Here is a 16,673-nt window from a genome sequence, read left to right as displayed (position 1 = left end):
CCTCCCCCTCCTCCGAACGGTAACGTAACGGTGACGCAACAGGATTGCGAGAGACGACGGTAGGAACAGCGGTTACTACCGCTAGCGTTGCTAGCAACACAGAGCCAGGCAACAAGGGTGCATATTACGTGGCCGTTTTCTGTATTGTCCGATTGAGGCTACATGAGGAGCAGCGAAGGCTATTCACAGTCAGTCCTGGAGCTACCTACGAGCCAGTCCTGGAGCTACCTACGAGTCAGTCCTCGAGCTACCTCCGAGTTAGCCAGCAACTAGTCAGTTGTATTCTGGCATTTGGAGTGTACTAATTGTGATACTGCAGATAGCAGTAATCGTAAATCTGTAATTTGGGTGATTGTAAGTGCGAATGTGAAATAAAATTCGCTACATCAAATACGGCGTGAATTTATTTGTCGCGATATACGCCCAATACGCGACAGTATATTCTGTATAATCTGATTCAGTCACTGATTCTGGTATTTAATAACACTGTTTCAAATGATGAGGTTATAGGTCAATGAGTGAAAAGACAAATTGTGATTAGATAAGAATTTGGAAGGAGGCCTGGAGTGAGATGTGAAAAACAATAACCCATGCACTGTTAAGCCTCATTTTTGGCATCCAAAATCTCTTTCCTTTTGAATCACATTTCATTGCAGTCTCTGGTGGTATCATGTAATCATTTGTTCTTTCTAATTGCTGATCCCAGTTTTGTCTCTAATATATGTTCCCAAAGTATCTTGTGAAGGAAAGTTTAGCTTTCCAGTTCTGGTCTTATGGATTGCTTTGGTGAAACATACTGTCTCCATCTTCAGAACAGAAGTAACTTGTATCCTGAAGACATAGTATGTTCCTTTGAGACACAGGTAACTGGCTACCAGACTACCTGGTATCATAACCCAAAATACCACAACCTGAACCTTCACTACTATGAACACTTCACGTATGAGAATAAGTTTAACACTGATTATGAAATTGTCCTATAGTCTGTGTATCTTGTTTATCTACTGAGACAGAAGTTTCTACTTTTCATAAACACAATTTCATGCAACAGGGTCCTTCTTGAAGAGTTAATAGTGAATCAGCTTGTCAAGAAATTCCAGGCCTCTTATGGAACCCAAGGGTTCACTACTGAGACCATAGGTGTCTACCACTGGATCCTGTTCTGAGACATGGAGTTAGCCCACATCCTCTCATCCTGTTTCTTTAAAGATCCATTTTGATAATATCCTTCTGTAAACAATTACTTTTCACAATAATAACATTAAGGCTGTCAGGAAAATGGTAAGTCTGATGCATAGTTCTGTATTATATCTTAATTTATTTGATTTATTTTCTGCTTTTTTGGACAAGGTATAAAACTTCTGAATTCTTAGTCATATATAAGATAAAGCAAGAAGACACATAGTGGCATAACCACAGTTCAGTTGCTACTGAACTGTGTCAGCTGCTGTCCCACTTGTTTTGTTACAGTCTGAAAACACATAAACACTGTATTATATTCAAATATTACATGATCTTTGTGACAGGGATGAACGTGAGTGTGTATGTCCTATCTAGTGTTTGCAGTAAGTACTATGAAAAATGTAATCTGCAGTCTTGTAAATGTCTCAGCTGTTGTATCAGCAGCAACAACTCAGTGACTGACAAGTGAGGTTTGGTGACCCTGCAATTGAAAAATATTTTGTATCATATGATGCCTCAGTCATAAACTGAGTATTGCTACAAGTTGCCTGCACACTTGATACAATTGGAAGTGAGGGAACTTACACCATTGTTCCTTGGTATTCTGTGTTTTTTTGTGATATTGTTACATGTAGGTAATTAATTAGGTTTTCTGTACTTCTGTAATCATAATCTGCATTTCTTTCGCCTTTCCTCCATGTACTATTTGTAGTTCTATTTTATACTAAGTTTTTGTTTCCTTTGACACACATGATCTGTAATGTGTAAGAAATACCACAGAAAAGACTTTTGAATCCCAAGTTTGTTTTCAAGCCATTTTCTTGTGTATAGCTTTTGGAAGTTATTAAAAATGAAGTGTCTGCTTGGCATTTCAGTGCCCTTCAAACTGGAAGCTTCTTTGACTGATTCATAAAATATTTATATCAGAGCATGTTTGAAATGTCTGTGTATTCATTTAATGTAGTACATGTCTAGATTTTCTTTTCAGGACGTTATAGCTGATTTATTCCTTTTATTTACTGGTAAAATGTAGCAAGTTTTTATTTTTGGTCATCAGTTTCTGTTCTGCCATATCCCAAGTACCACTTTTGTTGATTTTACACAAAAATTACATGCATAACACAAACACTTTTATCCATTCAATTATTAATTCATTCTCAGTATTTTAATGATCCTGTTTCAACTACAGAGGTTGTGTAGGATTGTCTTATAAGCACTTATTATTCACACAGATTAGAAATGAGAAGGAGTTGTAATTAGAAATCAAATCTTTATTCTTTCATCGAAACAACTGTATGCCAGCTGAAAGTTGTGCATTTCAGTTCAAATATCAGTTTTCACACAGGCAGTATTAGAGTTTGATGTAATCTGCTCTTTGATACCAAACTCTGTATACTTTATGATAGCTGTATCTTATTTCACAATGTCATTACCTTCCATGCAGTAACATAACCATGTGTTTCTAACTTTTCATAATGAGAGCATGGAAAAGAAAAAACCAATACTTGGATGAATGTGATACTGTTTGTCATGTCACTACACTTACTCTTTCAACATAGGTACAATACTTAGGCTTTCTGCTGTACACCTTCAGTGCCCTGGCATCTTGTAACCTGCTGATCTTCTGTGCGTTTCTTCTAGACTTACACAGTGCACAGAACTGGGAAGAGAGGACGTGCAGAGGAGACCGGTACCTCAGGCGGGAGTCCTTGCAGTATTTGTTGGTTTTGTGGGTCCACATGTGGAGGCACAGCTCGATGAAAATGCTGAATACGGTGAGCCACGCTGGGGAGGGAAAGAGGAAAAGTGTGGGCAATAATAAAACAACAGGACTAATGTTGTAGGTATCATTCAAGAACTTCTGTTCAATGCCCACTGCATAATAATATTCAGACGTGGTGTTACTGTCATTGAATATGTTCACTAGTTCTAACATTTTGTTACTGTGGTCTGCTCGATGTTTCATTTGGTAGTTGTGGAGAGCTTTCTTGGGTACCTGGAAGGGCCTTCGCCTGTCAGAGTGAATGTTGGAGCTTGGGGTCTGTTCCACTTCTCCAGTCTCGGCATTGGTCATGCACGTAGTCTGAGCATGTTGATTGGACCAGTTTTGCACTGGCTCCCCTGTTTCACGGTCCAGCATCTCACCTCTCCTTGGTGGCACAGTCTTTCCGCTTGCCATGGCAATGCGCCTAGATGTGTATCGCCAAATCTGCAAAGCAGGAGACATTTGCATAATTTGAAGTTACCTCAAGAGGGAACTGGACTGCAGTATTTATGGGCACAATTTTCTGAGGAGCAGATGGTAAGACTTAGCATTTTATATTCAAATATAATTGATCTGTTATTGAGTTATTTAATTATGGACTTTCACATACATAGGTTATGCAGTGTCAAATGGTACTTTGAAAAGGAAATGGAAGGAATTGTGGTCTATTTATGAGTAATACCCCACCAGCTACTATGAGGGACCAAGGAGAACCGTGACAACTTCAGAGTAGCTGACCTTAGAACTGAGAACTGAGAACTGAGCCTGTGACCTCCAAAATATGAGGCAGAAGTGGTTTCTACTCAACTATGACATTCAGTTTGTGGTGTGTTTATCTGCTAAAGCAAATATTTTATTTTTTTGGAGATTGGTTAATGTAATCAATAAAATGTTATAATCATTAATAAACAGCTCATTGTTTGAATGTGTCCTTTTTCTTATAACTCTACCAAGTTTCCTGTGGGAGGTACCATACGCCAGGGAAGAATGTATTTGTGTTCCTTTGAAAATGATTATAAATGCATAATTCCTTGAAGGATAATAATTTGTATTCACATTTTCTGTCTAACCAGCAAGTATTCTGCTTGGAGTTTCATAATATTATTTCGATTTTTGAGGTCATTATTACAGTAATCTGAGATATGATGCCCTGTGGTTTGATAGACAAGTTCCAGCAGTTTGGAGGAACCTATTGACTCCATCTTCATTGCAGATGTCAGTACTCATCACATGCCAGAAGGCAATCTTAATATTGCTTCCTGCCTGCTTCATGCTAGTTTCTTTCTTAGCTTAATGTTCAACACTGATGGTAGAGGTGATATTCCTCTGAAACATAGGATGATTTTCACTGACTGCAAGTGTTATATCCCAGAAGATAGAATTCTTCAATCTTAATACTTGCTACCAGTGCTGTCAGTATCTAGGCATCCATAATAACGCTTGGTTTACATAGGCTTTAAGTGGACTTTTCCATGAATTCCAGGAATGGGTTTGCTGATATCATTTAAAATAAATACAGAAAAGTTGTAAAACTACAATTTATGCGGTCTGAGTGAGAAATGAGGTTCAATTTTTTTTTAGGTATTGAAACAAAAACAGTTAAAATGAATATGGCAAGTATGAGCCTTGGGTCATTATGAGAAATAATAATAATCATCATTGGCAAAACAGCCCTTTTTCAGCCATAGCCTTTCTTAGAAGATTCTACCATAATTGATCTGGTTTTCACTTCTTTGGATCTCGTGATCATAGTTCCTTTAAAGACACCGAAAGTATGCTTACACCAGCCTCAGTCTTATGGGTTCAGTAAAGTAACAAATTGTTTGGCATTCATTACAGTGTAAGTCATATCAATCCATCTGCCTAATATCAGCACCTAAACTAATGGACACATTCTTCAAATTTGATATGCAAAAGGGTCACTAGATGTTACTGAATGGTTTAAATCAGCCCTGTCCAACGCGGCACCCACGGGTGCCATGGCGCCTGTGGTATATTTTTCTGGCGCCCTCCGTAACCACATATAATTGAGCCGATTTTTAATATTAATTCAGATTGTAAGACGAGACATTTTTGAACGTCTGAGTACTGTTAAATAATTTCGAAAAATTTTATTATTATTATTAGTAGTAGTAGTAGTAGAAGTACTAGTAGTAGTAGTGTGTGGTGGCACCCACACCTCCATAGGCATCAGTGAATTGTGCCCGAGTACATAAGAACTTGGACAGCACTGGTTTAAATCTTCAAACATGAGAGTCTCAGATCTCACTTACCTTTGAGATTTCTACCAAACTGAGGAAAGAACATTTTTTGACAGTCCAACTCAGTACCTGTTCAGTCCTAACTGTAAAGGTACGATCACCATCCAAATTTATAGTGTAGATTTGCTCTAAGGTATCTGCAAAGGTGTTTAATTTTCTCTGAATTGTGGTTGAAGTGTTCCCAGTAATGGTAATGGTTGGGATATTAGGATTAGTGTTTGTTAAGCTTTTAGTTACCCTCCAGGTGTCTTGTGCTTTTGGTGTCCAGCCTTGTAAAGTTTTCTGCCAGGTGTTCAATAACTGTTCTTTGATTGCTAAATCTATTTGCTCTTTTAAAGTATTAATGAGAGGGCAAAGAGTCATGTTGTGGGTTCTTTGCCACTGCATCTGAAGCTTATTCATTTTTTTAATGAGAATACGAGTGGAGGTTGCAATTTGCACTGATTTGAAAGTTCTCCTTTACAGTGGTATGGCATAAGGAGTGGCTGTGTTGAGGGTGTCAGTAAGGGTCTTAACCGTTACATCAACCTCACTTTTTGAAAAATTCCCTCTAAGCACCCAGTATTGAGATTGTTTACTAAGTAATACTGAAAAAGTCTGTTTCCATTGGACCATGTATTGTCAGTAAAACGGGGCTGTGATCGAATGTGGAGAGGCGACCTAGGGTGCATACTGAGGTACTGAGTGACTTGAGAGTAAGTTACTGACGATGGCAAAGCTTTGGATTTCAGCCCCTGAAGGATTTCTGTCTGGAAAATGCATACGTTGAGACGGAGTGGAAATTGTGTAATTAGTTTTGTAATGATGATTTAGAAGAAATTGCCCAGCGGAATTATTCTCTCTAGTGCCATGTTTCGTGTCTGGTGTTGAAATCACCTGCGAGTGTTACTTTGTGCCCAGTTCCAGTGGAGGTCTAGATTTCGTTCTGTAATTTTTCTGGAAGGTTGTAGACCGAAATTAAAATTATGAATTTGTTATTAATGTTTAAATGTATAGCTGTAGCCTCTGTGTGTTGCCAGCAAGGAACGAGAATTTCAGAGTGCTTGAAATCCTGACGTATTAGAGTGGCCGTTCCGCCACCCCGTTGATTTAGCCTGTCAGACCGGTGCGTTATGTAGTTTGGACATTTAAATTTTGTGGAAGGTTGTAAGTGGGTCTCACTAATTAGTGCTATTGGTACGTTTTTGGCTTCCAGGTAATTTATAAATTCGTGTTTTTTTTTTTTTTTTTACTTAATGTTCCTAGCATTTCAGAATAAGATGGTGTGAGTGACTTGCCCATTATGAGGAAGACCAAGGACACTGGCAAGGAAGTTATTGAACATGATTGGGAGAGCGATACTGCATGAATTGCAGGAGCATGACTGAGATTGTTTGCAGAAGATACTGAAATGAGTCGTTAGGGTTGAAAGCCCAAACACAATAATTTCCGTAGTTTGATGTTTGGTGTGTGAGTGCCCTAGTCTCTGGGAGGCTGATGGCCATGCTGGTGCATGTTAGCATGTGTTGGGTGCTGGAACTGCAGAGATGTCGGTGCCGTAGGAACAGGAAATTCGGTCGATTGCAATGAATTTTGGTCAGTAGGAATGGAACTGTTCCTCCCGCGGATGTGTTGTGTCATGTTGCGCGATAGCAGGGTCAACTTGGGGACAGAACGCCGAGACTTAGGAGCGACCGAAGAATTCAGCGTGACTCGTCCCCTGTAGCTTTGGGAGGGGGTGAAGCAGGTGTGTTCTGTACGGATGAAGGTACGCCAGTTTCACAGTGTACAGGCTCTCTAGCAGCAGGCTGAAAGCTATTGGTCACCGAAAGGTTGGAACGCAAGCTACAAGTGCAGTTTAATTTATGGGCTATCCGCGTGTCTTGTCCGTGATAAAACTGCGGAATTTCCCTGTGAGGCACAAACATTTGGACGGAAGGTCACGCCGTTGATTTAAACTCTAGAGTTGAGGGAAAGGTGTCAGTTGTGTAGTGGCAAAATTCAGAGGCCTGCTTTAAGCGTTTCCGGGACTCAGGCAGATAGTCGTGGAGGGTTTTGGAGGGAAGTCTTTGCGGGTGGAGGGGCTGAACTGAGCTTCGCGTTCTGTCCATATTAGGAGGCTGTCGGTTATTTGTTTTGGTATTTAGCTTTTCAGACGGAGGTTACGGAAATAGGGGCAACCTCTGTACTTCGAGCCTTGATTTCCGAATTTTCCCAGCGCAAGTCGGCACGAAGTTCGATTCGAAACGTTTTTCCCATTTTCACGAACAGTGCTCTGCACAGTGGGCTTAAGCTGGAGGGACCTGATAGTCTACCGCCACACCGCCACGTGAAATAATTGCTGACACCGTGCGCACTGAGGCGGCACGGTGCGTCCCTTACAAGGTTCCACAGTGATTCTGATATAACACAGGTGGGACAACTACGAAATCTTCTGGCTCTGTGGAACGCTGTCTAGCTCAATTACGTGTATGGGCAGAGACGTTCTGTCTCTCCATGCGGTCATGGGGTGTCATTTTGAGTAACAACTCGAGGGCAAGGAGTTTATCCTGAATGGCTCTCGGAGGGGTGGTAGGAGGGATGACTTTGGTAACCTCCCTCTAAGGCTTGGAATCGTTGTGCTTAATGAGATTAAATGGAACTTTATTTTCTTTTAAGAAGTTTTGCTACTTGAGGTAATCTTGATACGACGCGCTATGCCAACTTTATTCTGTAGGTTGTGAAGCCCATAGGCTGGAATTTGGAGCGAAACTCCATGTTTAGCCTCGTCATGTCGCCTTGGAAGTGATGGTGGCGGAGTATTCTGTCTGGTGGGAGAGGAATTGCTTCTTCTTGTGCTCTGAACTGTTAGAAGCATAACTCCCAGGAGTCGGAGGGGATGGCAAAGCTTTATTAATGGAAATTTCTAGTATGATTGGTTTTATTTTTGTTTTACTTTGTATCCTTTTGGTTGTAGTGACAGTGAAATCATTCTCCGCAATCTCATATAGGTTTGGCGGTTCAGAAGAGGCTTTTGCAGATAATGCAGGTTACTATGCACCTTGCCTCGCAGCTTCAGTACCACCTTGGGAACAGTCTGCAGCCACTGTAGCGTTCCGATTGCCAGAAGAACATACCACTGACGAGGCTCTCTTAGCTCTGCATGGTTGTGTGTCTTTCTTTAATTGAAGGAGTTTTATTATCTGCCCATATAAATGTCATTTCTGAATCTGAATTTTAAGATGAAGAGCTATCGGACTCCACACTCACTGGGGATGACAGCGTGTGTTTAGGTTCCTTTGTTAATATGTTTGAGTTTCTTCTTTAATGGCTTTATTTTTATTTACTTTTTGGGGTTTCGTAAGGGTTGTATTAAGGGCGGAAAAATTCCGGGAACAAGTCCTCCGGGAGGGACTTTAAGCCGTGGGTCCCGTGTCGTAGATTTACGGCACGTAAAAGATCCTCATGTCTCTAGGAGACCTCTGAGCAAAATTAGGCAACAAGTTTCCCGCCCAAGTAGTAGTTTCCAATGCCTCTGGTAGATGGGGGAAAATCAGGTACCGAGGGCCGATCTCGTTGGCTGAACGGGGCTGATAGCACGCACCAGTACCGGTAGGGTATGGCGACAGTAGAAATTAAAGGGGGACGCACAATGGACCAATAACTGGTCTAAGTGCATGGGGAAACCAACCCCCTCTAATAATAATAATAATAATAATAAATAAATAGGGCTGAGTGGTCACCGACGTCCATAACCCCATTGATGGCTTGGGGTTCTAATGTAATGGCCTTAGACTTCACCATACCGGCAGCTGCTGTTTACTCCTACAAGCTATCTCCAATTTACCGATGTTGCAACACTAGTTAAGGGCGGAATGCAAGGATTTCAAATGCCCTGACCACACCAAATTTTACTAGCCGATTAAGGTGTCTGTGACAACCTCCTCAGTATACGTTGGCACCGTTAGGTTTCAACTGAGGCAGTACCTCCGGGAAGACGTGACGTAAGCTGGAGAGATCTTCTTTCCTTCTCTTTATTTTCAATGCACGGGGCTCTAGGAGCTCCCACGCTGGGCCAAGAGAGTAGGCCTGGCCCGGCTTTACGATCTCGACTACCTGGAAGTCTCTGCAAAGACTGTTTTGTCCCATCAGTTCTTATATTGTTGCGTCACCTAGCTATCGATACGGACCGCATGGAGAACATAGCTTCCAAGTTAGTCCATGATTACGTGTTACGAAGCTGTTGCCTAGCAACGGGCGTATTTGCAGAGTCGTTCCCCGGCAACGTTTGTCTCTGCTGGCTTCACAGTTCTGGCTTTCAGCAGGCATGCCATACTAAATATCAGTGTTAGGCGTAATCCATGCGTAAGGAGCAGGTCAGATTGTCTACCTCTGATATTCCAGCAAATCAATTGCATTTACCGGTCTTTATTTAAAAATTGATATTTGCTTTATTGTTCAAGAAATATATCGCTTTTCTGGAACCGAAGGGTACGCCCTATGATTATAAATGTTTCTATTTTGCCTGTATTTTTAGATTAGAAGAGTAAAGCTTCTTCCATGATTCTTTCTGACTTATTCCAGAAGGCTAAGTTCTCTGTCGTATATTTGTATCTTAGTACGAACACTGGATATCAAAGAAGTTATGAAGTTATTTACTTTACCTTGAACATGATTTATATCAGTGAGATCATACAAGATTCGCATCAGCATTAAACGAATGTTATGGCCAGAAACATATGTAAAAGTAGCAAGAAATGCTTGGAAAATTAGAGTATACTCCTATCCATGTTTATGTCTTAATTTACTTACTGTAGTGACCGTTGAGAATGTGTAGCTCAAATTGGCCGGACAGTTCAATTCGGCAGTTCTATTTTAGTGAAATGATTTAACACCAACCTTTATTCCGAGTGCACTAGATCGGAAGTTAATACATGAATATGCATACTGGCTTAATTTTCGCACAGTGGGGGTGGAGTTCATTTTGGTCCACTCGGCACGGCGGCCACTGATCAGCCTATTGTACCTGCCCCGGGTGATTATGATGATGGAGAATTTGGTGGCATGAAGATTGGCAGGGGAAATCGAAGTACTCGGAGAAAACCTATCCCAGCGCCACATTGTCCACCACAAGTCCCATTTGACCAGACCCGGGTTTGAACCCGGGCCGGCGCGGTAGGAAGCCAGCGACTAAGCGCTTGCGCTATGGCGCAGACATGCATACTGGCTAAGGAACAGAGACAGAGTCATCAGAACCTACAAGTATAGACAGGCTCTACCTCGATTTAAGTGGCCACTGAGTTCTTACATAACATCGCCTAAAGCGAAAGTGCGTATTTTTTTTTTCCGCAAGCTCAATGTTAAGTAAACGGCGGTTGTCTTTCTGAATAGATATTTCCAACAGCAAACACTGTGATGTTATCCTTGTTTACTTTCAGTGTGAAATAACATTATAATGACACAATAGGCATATCAGTGTCTGTATTACAGGCATGCCTCGGAAATATTGCAAGTTCGGTTCCAAATCACCGCAATAAAGCGAATTCTTTGGTTTCCCAGAGCACATAAAAGTTACGTTTACACTATACTGCAGTCTACTAAGTGTGCAATAGCAGTATGTCTAAAAAACAATGTACATACCTTAATTTAAAAATACTTTATTTTTAAAAAATGCTAACCACCAACTGAGCTTTCAGTTGGTCGTAATTTTTTTCTGCTGGAGGGTCTTGCATCGATGTTAATGGTTGCCGACTGATCAGGATGGTGGTTGCTCAAGGTTTGGGGTGATTATGGCAATTTCTTGAAATAAGACAACAGTGAAATTTGCCGAATCGATTGACTGCTCCTTTCACGAAAGATTTCTCTGTAGCATGCGATGCTGTTTGAACCCCACAAAGTCATCCATGAGGGTTGGAATCAACTTCTTCCAAACTCCTGTTACTGTTGATATTTTGACCTCCTCCCAAGAATCACGGATGTTTTTAATTGGATCTAGAATGGTGATTCCTTTCCAGAAGGTTTTCAATTTACTTTGCCTAGATTCATCAGAGGTATCACTGTCTATGGCAGCTGTAGCCTTACGAAATGTGTTTCTTAAATAATAAAGACTTAAAAATCGAAATTACTCCTTGATCCATGGGCTGCAGAATGGGTGTTGTGTTAGCAGGCATGAAAACAACATTAATCTTGTAAGGTTTGAGGTTTCCACGGCGGTGACTATGAAGAAAGCAGTCTTCTGGGATTTGGCACCGTGTATATGTGGTGTTAACCGACGTTTCGGAGGAACGTATCGCCTCCATCTTCAGTGTAGAGGGATAGATATAAGAAAATATAAGAAATCCGCAAGCGAAGAGACCGTGAGAACCGTCAAAAGCAGACTTCTACCCTGAAGATGGAGGCGATACGTTCCTCCGAAACGTCGGTTAACACCACATATACACGGTGCCAAATCCCAGAAGACTGCTTTCTTCAACATTAATCTTGTTGTACATTTCCATCAGAACTCGGGTGACCAGATGCACTGTCCATGAGCAGTAATATTTTGATATAATAATTATGAAGAAGTTCGAAATATTGCGAGAGTTGCCAAAATGTGACACAGAGACGCGAACTGAACACATGCTGTTGGAAAAGTGGCGCCGATAGACTTGCTCGACGCAGGGTTGCCACAAACTTTCGATTTGAAAAAAAAAATCCAATAGCTGCGAAGCGCAATAAAACGAGGTATGCTTGTAAATAGTATGGAGTGGTAGGCTGATTGATGAAAGATGAATTGAGAAAGATTTGGAAGAAAGCGTTCGTGGCCTAGTTTGAGGTGTTATCCTGTTACTTGTTTGGAGGGACTGAAAAAACCGCGAAACTCCCAATTAGGATAATAGGCGTCTCAATCGAGATTCGAATCGTTCACCTCCTGAATCCAATGCTGCAACATTACCGCTACAGCAACCAAATCGGTACATACACAATAATAAAAGTACATTAAGAGCATTACATACCGAGAAATCAGAAAACTCACAGCCCAACTGCAACATCCAGTACTGAGACAATACAAGTTTGAACAAAACTCCTCTACATAAGCATTCTTAATCAAAATAAGAACAGAGTGACTATTGTCAGAACAACCTGCCGACAGAGTTAGCACGACATGCGACCAACGCTCTACAGGCGCACTGTGTTACCACAATTTCACTCAGCACAATCACAATATTATTATATAGAAAGATATTACAGGATGTTACACACTAACCATTACTGATTTGCGCATGAAGGTAAGCCTACTGGAGGCTCATACTCGTACATTATCCTACTACCAACGTAAGTCACTGCCAGGCGCGAGGAGCAGAATGAACCGCGTATATGCGAGGTCGCGGAGCGTGGCAGTATATGCGGAAAACGGACGTTTAAAAGAACTCAAGTTTATACTAAGTTTTCTCTGTTCTCGAAAAGAAATACATTTGCTATGAAGAACAAGCTATGTTTTCAGTGTGTGACGGACAGGAAGTGGTTGTGAAATACGCTGTCATTAACTACCCAGATGTAATTATCGGCAGGACACTCCCCCCGCTCAAGGTCAGGTATAATTATCAGGGTAACAAAAAGTACAGCTGAAACACGTCCTTCAGAAGGGTGACCTTCCGCTTAGGGATTTACAATTTGCAGTTATTTACAAAAACTCTTTTTGTTTACGATTTGAGGTTCTGACTTCTAGGATCTAACGCTGTGTAATCTGATAGAAGTTTATGGACGCTAAGGAGGAACGTACTGCTTACATCCTCAGGATCGATCAGCAGGACAAGCAGCCCAAGCACTCTGCTTCAGTGTCGTGGCAAAGCAACATTCCTCATAACGAAACCATTTTAGCGCCTTGTCGATCACAGTGGCCGCGTGGTCTAAGGCATGAAATGTCTGCGCTCGCTCGAACGCTGCGATCGTGGGTTTGAATCCCACTCAAGGCATGGATGTATGTGTGTGTAGATAGATGCCTTGCGACGGGCTGATCCCCTGCCCAAAGAGTCCTGACGACTGTGCGTAGGATCAAGAAACTGAAAACAGCCAAGGCTAAACAAAATGACTGTAGAGCCATAGATAGGCAGATAGACGTTAACGCCTTGCAATTTCTCTCCTTACTCTGAGAAAGTCCTGATTGGTTGATTGATTGACTGATTCTGAAATAGGGGAGAGAATGGCATTGGCACACACGTCAATTTTGAAGTTACAAGAAGTCATAAAGAACTACATCGCACTGTAATATAGCAGAAGCTTCCAACAATTTGAGTGAGTTGTCAGCTTAACGTCTAAGAAACTGCGCGCCTTTTATACCCAATTTTATGTTTTTGCGGTTCGCGTTGTAAAGACGGCCTGACATAAAATCTTCGGTAACTAAAATGGTTTTAAATAAATAAAAGCAAAGAGTATGTAGATGTGGCGTGTTCTCGTGACTACTAATTCCTTCTGAATTTTAAATTTCTCAGTTTTTACATACACATATAGCGGATGGAATCACGCGGGGTAATCGTTTTCCGCAGATGATTCAGTAAATTTCTAGTGCAATTTTTTGTGCATGAAGCGCGACGTTTTTGGTGAATATCTTTGGCATTGCATTACAGGCAGACCTAAACGCCAGCACTATTCATTTATTGCCTATTGGCTTTTTGGGGGTGTTGTAACATATATTCCCTCCTACTTTTTAGTTCCTTCAAAAAGTTTTTTTTTATGTTCTTATACTGTGCACTTTTGAAATCTGTAGTCCGTTTCAGCGAAAATATTTTTTTGCGTTTCATTGTCCCACATGGGCGGTTAATTATACGCACTGTTTCTTGTTTTTAACTAATAACATTTTTCTCTTAGAGATGTGGCTTTGTTGCCTACACATGATATCATGTTAAATTTTCCTTCGTGGACAAATGTTGTAAAACTGGAAAAGAAAAACTCAATGAATAACATTGTATAGCAGTTCAAAGTCACGTGCGTGTAGTTCCCCCTTTCACCCCTCCCACTGAGGCCACCCTGCACGATGTGATAATACCATTTCAGGTCGTAACCTCGACAATATTTTAACAACTTCCTTGTTCACACTTATTTTAAGATCTCTCGCATCCATAAACCTCGGAACAAAATCATGAGATGTGATTTAAACAGCAACTGAAGTACTTACCAACATACCACCGTAGTGAATCGGCAAAGTCGGCGACCACTTTCACACGATTAGTTGATTAATGTAAAACAGTTTTCATTGCACTTTTACGTCTCTGATTTAAAAATTATGACTGAATTAAACACATGCGAGTTCCATTGCGTAATTCACACTGTAATGAGCTCGAACTTGGATCAAGAATGTATATATTCCTCCTAAGTAGTTATCCTTATCGACTCTTACACACGAAACCTGGGACTTGGCGAGGTTACACAGAAAGTGGCACTGATTCTGCAAGTTCTGAGTGCCGCTTTCTGCCTGCCAGCTTCGGGCTTACTAAACAGCACTACGGGCACTGGGTTTGCGCTGCTCGCTTCTTGAGCCCACACTGCGTGGGGGCTTGTCTCACATTAGAACTAAAAAGGGGAGAGGTAGAAAGAGAGAGAAATAAGAAAACCTGTTTCATCAGATTGCGCAATTGTGGAGTGGCACGGCTGTTTATCTTCTCGCTTTCCTTGCTGTTTGCTAAGTTTTAGTTTCCGCATTAAACCCTTGCTTATCCATGAAACCTCGTGTCTTTGTTTTTACGTAGAAACATTTCTGGGAGGCTGAATATGAATGACAGATGTCACGATGCTGAAGAAAGCAATCGTGGCCTACTTTAACCATCCCGACATTAACCTCGAAAGATTAAAGGAACCAATAAAAACCCCAGGCACGTATATGGCATAGTAGCATAACCGAATAAAGAAACAGCAGACAAATGAAAGTGTGTGTGTGTGCGCCTTGTGCAGCCCCTCTCACGCAGTAATATTTCTCCACCCCTGACTTAGCGACTGGATACGGGGTATTTCTATTGGCCACCAAATTCACGCCTGATCTGGGACTCGTCCAGTGTCTAGTGAGATTGTTACCGAAGATTATTTCTTTGAGGATAAAACGCTCGGAGCATGATGCTACCCACTAATCTCCATTTACAACATAAAATAAGATTATTATCAAGGAAGATCAGTAAAACAATTATGAACTGTTGAGAACATAAGTAACTATATGGTGTGTTCGACATAAGGTCAGGTCAGGTCATATGGGATTTGTGTAGACAAAGTGGAACTGGGACAGATTTTATCCGAATACTTCGGTTTCCCCCGCCAATTCTTGTTCCACTAACTGCACCATACTCATCAGTCATCCAAGGCTGGTGCAACCAGTGGTCGCCTGTGCGTACCAAGTGGACTCAGTGTGACCCCACCAACACAACACAATAAAATAAAAACTATATGCCATGAGCTCATTAACTTATTAGACGTACTTTTATATAATAGATTAATTCAATTCTCTGCTTATTTACGTACATCCCTAACACCCCATTGGTCAATTGCATAGTAAGGTAGAGTAAAACAGAAACACACACACGCACATAGACAAATGAAAGAAAAAAAAAGAGACGACTTATGTAATTCAAATAATAATAATAATAACGTTTCCATTAACAAATTGAAATTATCTTAAAGGGGCGAGAAACGAAAATTGTGTGTAAAGATAAAGCTACATAGTTCCGTTCAGTGTGACTTGTTAAGATTTGCTTATTTCAATTATTCACACGCCCTTACACGTTTCGGTGCTCAGAGACCATCTTCAGAGGGACACCCTTGCATCAATACTGTTAGAAGCCACCATTGCACTACATGTTCTAAAAGTAAAAAAATATATATATACAATATAAATAATATACAATTGGCTGTAAAATCTAAAGATTTTACAACTACACCGGCTGTTCCAATACTTTAAAATATTTATAGTCAGTTTGTTAAGATTCTATTGGAATGTGTGCCGCCTTGTCCTTCTTGCGAAGAGGGTTCTTTAATGTTGTCCCGTATGTGTTTGTGGCCCGCTGTGCACTGTAATGGTGGCTTCTAACAGTATTGATATAAAGGTGTCCCTCTGAAGATGGTCTCTGAAGACCGAAACGTGTAAGGCCATGAATAATTGAAATAAGAAAATCTTAACCAGCCACACTGAACGGAACTATTTAACTTTTTCATTATATTAATGTGATGGACCAGAATGAAACAAATCAAATTGTGTGTAAAATTTCAATTCAGTTCTCTATTAAGTTTCTTCATTTCAGTTCTCTATTAATTTACGTGCTTACTCAACAGCCCAAAGGCCACTAAAAATACTATACTACTACTACTACTACTACTACTACTAATAATAATAATAATAATAATAATAATAATAATAATACGGCTCCAGCTTTTTCGTTGCGCAGTGATGTATCACAGCGGGATATATTGTGCATAACCTAATACATGAAAATAAAGGTGGTACTTGTCCTGTCAGTGAGTCAGTTTTGGAGAAAATTTACGTCCAC

At 40.8% G+C, this 16,673-nt stretch overlaps 1 protein-coding gene across 2 annotated transcripts; it reads right to left on the bottom strand.

Annotated features, from left to right (window-relative positions):
* Positions 1–405: 405 nt before the first annotated feature.
* On the bottom strand, positions 406–14,696 carry LOC111875168. Of its 2 annotated transcripts, XM_023871243.2 has the most exons (3): positions 14,321–14,696; positions 3,179–3,391; positions 406–2,967 (listed from the first exon to the last, which is right to left on the bottom strand). In XM_023871243.2, the coding sequence occupies exons 1-3, from the start codon at positions 14,324–14,326 to the stop codon at positions 2,878–2,880; spliced, it is 309 nt and encodes a 102-aa protein (XP_023727011.1). In that variant the 5' UTR covers positions 14,327–14,696; the 3' UTR covers positions 406–2,877. The 2 variants fall into 2 exon arrangements, with proteins under 2 accessions (XP_023727011.1, XP_023727003.1); XM_023871235.2 differs by having other exon boundaries at positions 409–3,391.
* Between the last annotated feature and the right edge of the window lie 1,977 nt (positions 14,697–16,673).

This window comes from Cryptotermes secundus, unplaced genomic scaffold, assembly GCF_002891405.2.
Source record: "Cryptotermes secundus unplaced genomic scaffold, Csec_1.0 scaffold430, whole genome shotgun sequence".
Lineage (NCBI taxonomy): Eukaryota > Metazoa > Arthropoda > Insecta > Blattodea > Kalotermitidae > Cryptotermes > Cryptotermes secundus.
This window is presented reverse-complemented; position numbering and strand designations above follow the sequence as displayed.